Raw genomic sequence first — 8,386 nt, 5'->3', positions numbered from 1 at the left:
ATATATATAATACTAATACTAAACACATAAAAAAAAACTTACTATTCATTTTCGCTAATTTCCAGCATTCAATCGTCATTTTTTCTTCTATTACAAGATTCTTCTACTACAAGATGTGCTGCTATTCGAAATTATATCCCGAAAACTCAGCTGCTATTTATAAGAAACTACGAGGAAAATACTGGTACAGGATTTTCCTTAATAAACAACTTGTGCATTCAGCTTGACCCACAAAAATTGGTAACCGGATTTTCCTCATTCGACTTGATAGGACATGTTATGGGGGTGCGGATTAAGTTAATCTAGCATATTTTTTTTTAATTACGTGTTCGCACTATTTATTCGGAAAATACAACCATAATCATCTGATTCGCTGTGAATATCGAGCTGTTTTTATATATGAGTTAAACTTAGATATAATACTGATTATATCCAACAGAATTGTGTACTTTTTAGTTTCAATACTCAAAAAAATATAAAGAAGTTTTATTTAATACACACCTGTTTTATGGCCTCCATCTCCGTCTTTTTTGTGGTGGTTCTTCTTCTTCTGAGGAAGAAGAATTGCCATCCGAGGATGAGGACTCAGATGAGGTAGCATCCTCCTCCTCATCTTCGGATGATGACTCATTGCTGCTATCACTAGGTTCTAGCGGAGAGCTAGGCCCTTCCGCTAGATTGTAATAGCAGGTAGAGTCTTCTTCCTCCTCTCGGGGTGCGATTGCCCCAGCAGCAGCAGACCTTTGACTTGTCGATGCCATCATCACCCACCGCTGCTGGCTAAGAAAACGGTCTCTTACCCTGTATGGGATGTAGTCCGTCTCAGGGACAACAGCCATGACTAGGGGGGTTCCTTTATTTTTATCATAATTCCTCACCCCTCTAATCATAGCTCTATATCCAGCAATCACACTTTTTTCGTCGACCACCACAATATTTTCTATGCTATATTCAATAAAAAAAAAATATTATATTATCCTCCTTAGAGGATTTCTGTTAGATATTAATAAAAGAAATGAATCAGCTCTCCAAGGTCAATGACTCTGACGCGAAAACACCTGCGTCCTAGTTAGAAGACATTCCAATGACTCTTCGAAAACAGGACAATTATCCTCCTTAGTTCTTATAGATTTAACAAAAAATAATCTTTAGATATTAGTAAAAGAAAAAACACCTGCGTCCTAGTTAGAAGACATTCCAATGACCTAAATAATAACTCTTCGAATACAGGACAAAGAAAACAAAGTTTTTCTTATGACCTAATCTGTCAATAAGCATTACTTTGAAGAGGGTGTGCTCTATTTTTTAATTTCAACCGTCGCGTCTAACAAGGTTTGTAGGTCAGTAGCTGAGGATAAAAGCGAGGGTAAATTTTTCTTAAACTTCACTCATCAACCGACTACCAGAGAAAAACTCATCGATTTATCCGAAGAAAACTTTCGCTAAAGGAACATCATGTCTGATCTTGGTAAGTAAGTTTTATTTTAATAATAATACATACCTTAATTTAGATTATAATTTTTTTTATAAAACTAATTGTAGAATTTGATTTTGATTTCGAAAAAAAAAATAATAAGAAAAGAGGTCCCAAGCCTAAAACAGCCGAGGCCGGTGAAAACAAAAAGACGAAGTTTGATTTGGATCTGACGGCCGAGAAAAGTAAGCAGATAAGAATTCCTGACTTTAGAGTTAAGATTAGCGAATCCGAGAGAATCGAGATACAGGAATTTCAATCGAATTTCTATGTATGTATGACGAAAAGTAAGGGTGTATTTCCCCCGAATAAATTTAATATCAACGTAAAAGATTTTAGCAAGTATAAACAAGCATTCAATGCCATGGGACAGCATTCGGAGGAATATACCAAATTTTAATAGTATGGTATAATGGTTTTTCTATGCAAAATTATTGATTGTATAGTATAGTATAATGGTTTTTCTATACAAAATTATTGATTGTATAATATGTATCAGGATGTGTTTTTCTCCAGTCGAGTAGAACATATTTTATCTCGGTATATGATCGATGAAANCATATTGATTTTAAAGAAATAAAAGAGTCCGTTGTTTTTAAATCTAGTAATTAATTGTATTATGATATTTCTAACATCGTTGATAAAGAAAAAAAAAACTTACGTTCTGTGCGTGACGGTACCAAAAGAAGTAAGTCTATGAACAGAAATATTGAATGCAGCTCAGAGCTTAACTTCAGGGACTGTTTTGAGGGTGTAGTAGAGAAAGATTTTTTTTATTATTATCTATAAATCAGAAATAACTCTATGATGGAATACAGCGGGGGTGCTTTCGGTAGATTAATTAAATAATGCAGCCTAGAGCTTAACTTCAGAGGACTGTTTTGAGGGTGTAGTAGAGAAAGATTTTTTTATCTACAAATCAGAAATAAGTCTAAGAACAAAAATATTGAATACAGTCCCACAACTTAGGGTGAAAGATTTCCCCCGAATAATTTGTTTCTCTATATTAGTACATTATTGATGATATAATGAAAAGAAAAAATATATCAATTTTAAATCTTATAAAAACCAATCATATTTTCTTTAAAAACTACCAACCAGTCGTATATTATACATACAGAGATCAGTAAAATTAACGAAATAGATTAAAAAACGCGGTCCGATAATTCCGTTATTTTTTTAAAAAATATATTACCATAATTTGCTTGCCTATATTAATCAAATCTTCGTTAAAAACTAACAGCCAATCATATTTTTCTTTAAGAACAAATCGTATATTATTTGCAGATAAAAAACTCACATTGTTATATAGACCCGACATGTTGTTATCCGTTATTCAAACAGGAGCGTAGCACGGGTCCACAGGACACGAATTTGTATTACAGATGGCGCGCGAGTTGGATTAAATATAATCTATACTTTATTTCGATATCGTTTTGTTTATTATACAAATTAAATATACTGTATCGGTCTTTATTTCGATTTAATTCAAAAATTTTTTCAAAAAATTTCGATTTAATTCAAAAAAATTTTTTTTAATATTAAATTTATATACTAATTAATTTCTGTACTCCAGTTTGTATCATTTCTATACTACTTATAGCATATTATTAAAAATATTAACATATTATTAAGAAATATGTAAATAACAAATTTGAATACAAGAATTTCTGTTGATGCATGTTGGAATAGCTTTGTCAACTGTGAAAAAAATGTTTATTGTAAGTTTTCTCCTTTATCCAAATGCATTTTCCCCAGTATTATCAGGCCTCATCAATGGATAATGATACTAGGTTACATCAGTGTTTTAAATTGTTAACTGTCTATATCGTAAATCCTCAAAGTTGGTGCTGATAGAGTGCTTTTTGCTCAGACTATTTTCTTAATTTTTCATTTTTAGAATTANTCAGAAAAATCAGGAATACGAAAATTTTGTAAACGCTGTCTTATAGGCTTTCAAAGAAGCCATACTTTAAACGAGCATGTGAAAATATGTTCTAATTATAAATATCAGAAAGTTTTTCCCCCCGACTGGAGAAAGAGCAGTTGCTAAATTTACTAATTACGAGAAGCAATTATATCACCCGATAGTAATTTATTCTGATTTTGAATCGATTCTAGAAGAAGTTGATGTAAGTGCCGTAGATCTAAATTCTAGTTTTACTAAAACTATTCAGATTCATAAACCGATATGCTATTCTATCGTTATTATAGAAAATGATAATGATTTATTGTATTCCAATTTTTATTGTGGTAAAGATGCTGTTAAGCATTTTTTATTTGATATCCAGAATCAATTAAAATTTTTATTAGATAAAATAAATAGTTATGTTGAAATGAATGTGGATACTATTCCCGATAATTACGAACATCGGTGTCATATATGTGAGGAGGGGTTTAATTATGATGATATCAGAGTAAGAGATCACGATCACTTAACAGGTGATTTTCGCGGAATAGCTCATAACCATTGTAATTTAAATTATAGATTCAAAAAATTTATTCCTATTATACTACATAATTTTACAGGTTATGACTCCCATCTGATTTTCAAAAATATTCCTCCTAAACTATTTTCGAGAATTCAGATTATCCCAGTTAATTCAGAAAAATTTACTACGTTTACTTTAGATCATTTCAAATTTATAGACAGTTTCCAATTTTTAAATTCTTCGCTAACTACTTTAACAGAAAATTTAAAAAATGCAAATTATAATTTTCCTATTTTTAATCAATTTTTCTATAATAACGAAAATAAAAATTTATTAAAAAGGAAAGGAATTTTCCCATATTCTTATTTTAAAAATGAGGATATTTTATACGAGAAATGTTTACCCCCAAAAAAATATTTTTATAACGAATTATCTGGAGAAAATATTAGCGATGATGATTATGATCATGCAAAATTAGTTTGGAAAAAATTTCGTTGTAAAAATTTTAAAGATTATTTAAAATTATATCAATATGTTGACACTTTATTACTAGCTGATATATTCCAAAATTTTAGAAAATTAAGTTTAAAATATTATAATTTAGATCCAGTATATTTCATAACAACTCCAGACTTAACATGGAATTGTGGATTAAAAATGACAAAAATTCAACTCGAATTATTTAAAGATATTAATATGTATCAGTTCATTGAAAAGGGGGTCAGAGGGGGCGTCAGTTTGACTTCAAAGAGATTTGCCGCCGCCAATAATCCTCTAATTCCAGAAACCTATGATAAAAATCAATGTCATAACTATATTATTTCGATAGATGCTAATAATTTCTATGGATATGTGATGAGACTGCACACTCACGCGAAGGCGGCCCAGCAACCACCAGTCAGTTCCCTGGTGGACCCAGGAACTGAGTGTCCTACGGAAGCGTGTGAGGGCGCTCCGACGACGCTTTCAGAGATGCAGGGACGATGACCTTCGGGCGACCAGGAAACTGGAGGGCCAACGCCGAGTACAAATACAAATTGAACGATGCAAAGAGAACTTCATGGCTCAGTTTCTGTCAGCAGATCAGTGAAGAAAATCCGTTTAGCCTACCATATAAACTAGTGGCTGGAAAGTTGAAGCGTAGGACGGTCTTGGGGTCCTTCCAAAAGCCTGATGGAACCCTAACCTCCACACAGGCGGAGTCGTTACAGGTATTGCTCCAATCGCATTTTCCATGTGATGAGCGGTCCGATGATACCGAAGAGCAATGGCGGCTTCGCAGCGATGCGGAGCTACCTGTTCTTGAGGCTGAGATGCCCGTGCCGGTGTCTGAATCTGAAGTTGCCCACGTTGTGGGTAATCTAAGGAAGAGGAAGGCGCCTGGCGTTGATGGGATCACGGCCGAAATGGTACAAGTTCTGCAAAGGGAACGTCCTAACCTGCTCCGTGTACTGTATCAGAAGTGTCTACTCCTGGGTCACTTCCCAGTGCAGTGGAAGCGGGCGTGCCTTGTGTTTATTCATAAGGAGAAGCGCCCGAAGAACGTGCCTAAATCTTACAGGCCGATCAGCCTACTACCAGTGCTGGGGAAGGTTCTTGATAGAATTCTCAGCGATAGAATTTATTTCTATCTGAAGCGGAAAGGGCAGCTGCACCCGCATCAATATGGATTCCGCCCGAACTTGTCGACCTGCCACGCATTACACCGTGCGGTGGAACTGGTTCGCCAGAACCGCCGGCAGGGGCTTCACACGTCTCTCGTTTCGATGGACGTTGCTGGGGCCTTCGAAAATGTTTGGTGGCCATCCATTGTGAGTGAGCTGAGGAAGGCGAACCTGCCGACCACCCTTGTATCACTTTCCAGGAGTTTCCTGAGTGACCGCTCGGTTGTCTACGAGACACCAGGTGGAAAGTATGAGAGGACGCTTGAAAGAGGTTGTCCACAGGGTTCCTGTATTGGTCCCCTTCTGTGGAACGTTCTAGCAGACACGGCATTGCGGCTGGTCCTTCCAGACCAAGTCCAACTGCAAACCTATGCTGACGATCTTTTGCTAGTAGTTGCCAGTTATAGTAGGAGCGATATGGAAGTTCGCGGCAACGAAGCAATAGAACAGCTCGTTCGCTGGGGGGAGCTGCATAAGCTCTCCTTTAGCCCTGAGAAATCAGAGGCCCTGACAGTGGCCCGGAGCGGAGTATTGGCGCGCTGACCGATATACCGAATCCGGGGCAACCCCATTCGAAGGGTGAACGAGTTAAAGTACCTCGGTGTTATCATCGACCAGACCCTATGCTGGACACCCTACTTACGGGACGTTCGTGTCAGGGCAAACCGTATGATAGCAGCACTATCAAGATTAGCTAGGCAGGATTATGGCTTAGGTGGAGAAGCGTTCCGCACCATCTACAAGATGAGTGTGGAGCGTGCTATCTGCTATGCCTGTAGCGTTTGGTGGAAGGACACCGCCAACGTCTGTCAGAGTCGAACGCTTCTCACGATCCAGCGTCCCGCTGCTCTGCGGATAACGCGTGCGTACAGAACTGTGTCAACGGAGGTGGCCCTGGTCTTAGCCAGGCTGCTCCCTCTGCCTCTGGTCGTCAGCCAAGAGGCAGCCTTCTACAGAACAACAGTGGAAGGTAGCGAGGCCACGCATTGCAATCAGAAGTACCCGATCAGACTTAGACGTCAAACAGACGTACTAAAGATCCATCCTGCCCTTAGGATTGGATTAGATTGGGAGGTCGGTGAACCGACTGGTACGGGTGTTGAAATATACACCGATGGCTCTAAGGATGGCAGCTTAGTAGGTGCCGCATACTGCGTCTTTTCCGACGGAGTTGAAGTGTACAGCAGAACTAACAAACTGAATGAGGAGGCGTCCGTGTTCCAGGCTGAACTGGTGGCTTTGGGGGAAGCGTCCCAGTGGATCCTATTACATCTGGGTCCGGAGCCGGTCACGGTTTACTCAGACAGCCAGTCGTCATTACAGGCACTGAGCGACGGGTACCATCGTGACCCATTGGTACAAGAGATCAGAGGTAAGGTACTGAGGGCGAGGCACGGACGACACGTTGCCCTGCGGTGGGTAAGAGGCCACACCGGTGTCCTGGGCAACGAACGGGCTGATCAGCTGGCAAAGGCGGGAGCCAGCGGCCCATTTGTTACGAGGACGGTCGATCCCTCGACTACATACATAAAAGGTACTCTACTGTGAAGATCGATGATAAGCTGGCGTGAGCGCTGGACTCATAGTACAGTAGGTAGGCCAACCTACGCCTTCGTGCCTGTCGTTGGCCTCACTCCGGTAAGGTTGTTGCTCGTTGTCGACTCAAATACTTACTGGCCACGGGAGGTTTCCCCATTTCAAGTCCAAATTTGGGCAAGGAGATGGTAGCTGCCCCTGTGGTAGTCCTCGCGGAGACGCGAGGCATTATGTACTTGACTGTCCCATGACAAGGGACTTCCGCCTAGGGGCGGGCCAAGTTGACTGGTCCAAGCCCCCTGAACAAGTACTTAGAACGCTGGCAGGTAGTAAAGGAAACCTAAAGATACTAAAGGATTTGATGGAAACTGTTATAGATCTATTAGATCTGTAAACTAGCAAATGCCTCGTATTCAAATGCCTCTCTTCCGGGTCCCCCCTCAAGAGGTGGGGCCCCGCCGCCCATTCGATTGCGTGCCTTTTAGGTAGTGAACTCATATGTACAGTACTTCTGTACAACAAAACGAATGTCCGTAAGTGAGTTGGACCCGAGAAGCGATGAAGGCAAGGAAGGCAACGAAGGTGATGAAAGCAATGAGGGTCGGTACTCCTTGGACTACCTTGACCCGAGCCAGAGCCAGAGCCAGAGCCCTAGCACTACTCTTGGGTCTGACTGTTATCGTCTCGGCGCTCGGTTGCCACCGAGCGATGGACCGGCCTATGATTATGACATCGTCTCTTTGCTAACCCTTTAATGCCATTTGGCGGGGCAGGGATACAACTCTGAGTTGGTTATGAGGATATGTGATGAGTTCTTATTTACCCGTAAATAATTTCAGATGGTTATCTGAGGATGAGATAAATGCTTTAGACATTTGTAATATTCCTGATAGGAATAATATAGGCTATATTTTAGAGGTTGATTTAAATTATCCACCAAATGTTCATTCTCGCTACAATGACCTACCATTAGCTCCTGACCACACGAATATTCCATTTGATTTATTATCAAATTATCAAAAATCAGTATTAACTAAATTAAATTTAAAATATAATAATAATAATAAGAAATTAATCCCAACTTTGTTTGATAAACAAAATTATGTAATTCATTATAGAAATTTAAAATTTTATTTAGAAGAGGGTTTAATATTAACTAAAATTCATCGAGTGCTTGCATTTAATCAAGAACCATGGCTTAGAGATTATGTATTGTTTAATAATAAAAAACGGCAGGAATCAACGAATGATTTCGATAAAAGTTTTTTCAAGTTAATGAA

General features: G+C 38.8%; 1 protein-coding gene across 1 annotated transcript; it reads left to right on the top strand.

Moving 5' to 3' along the window:
* The first annotated feature begins 6,239 nt into the window (after window positions 1-6,239).
* On the top strand, window positions 6,240-7,118 carry LOC111622611. Its single transcript, XM_023365024.1, has one exon. It carries the CDS (start codon window positions 6,240-6,242, stop codon window positions 7,116-7,118), a length of 879 nt encoding a protein of 292 aa, XP_023220792.1.
* Window positions 7,119-8,386: the final 1,268 nt, after the last annotated feature.

The sequence above is a fragment of the Centruroides sculpturatus genome, unplaced genomic scaffold, assembly GCF_000671375.1.
Source record: "Centruroides sculpturatus isolate CEXI.00-Female unplaced genomic scaffold, Cexi_2.0 scaffold23, whole genome shotgun sequence".
NCBI classification, from domain to species: domain Eukaryota; kingdom Metazoa; phylum Arthropoda; class Arachnida; order Scorpiones; family Buthidae; genus Centruroides; species Centruroides sculpturatus.
The sequence above is the reverse complement of the archived record's forward strand: the minus strand, read 5'-3'. Positions and strand labels throughout refer to the sequence as shown.

Bases quoted from the DNA above. Each gene is read 5' to 3' on its own strand.
- LOC111622611 (XM_023365024.1), top strand. From the start codon at position 6,240: ATGATAGCAGCACTATCAAGATTAGCTAGGCAGGATTATGGCTTAGGT.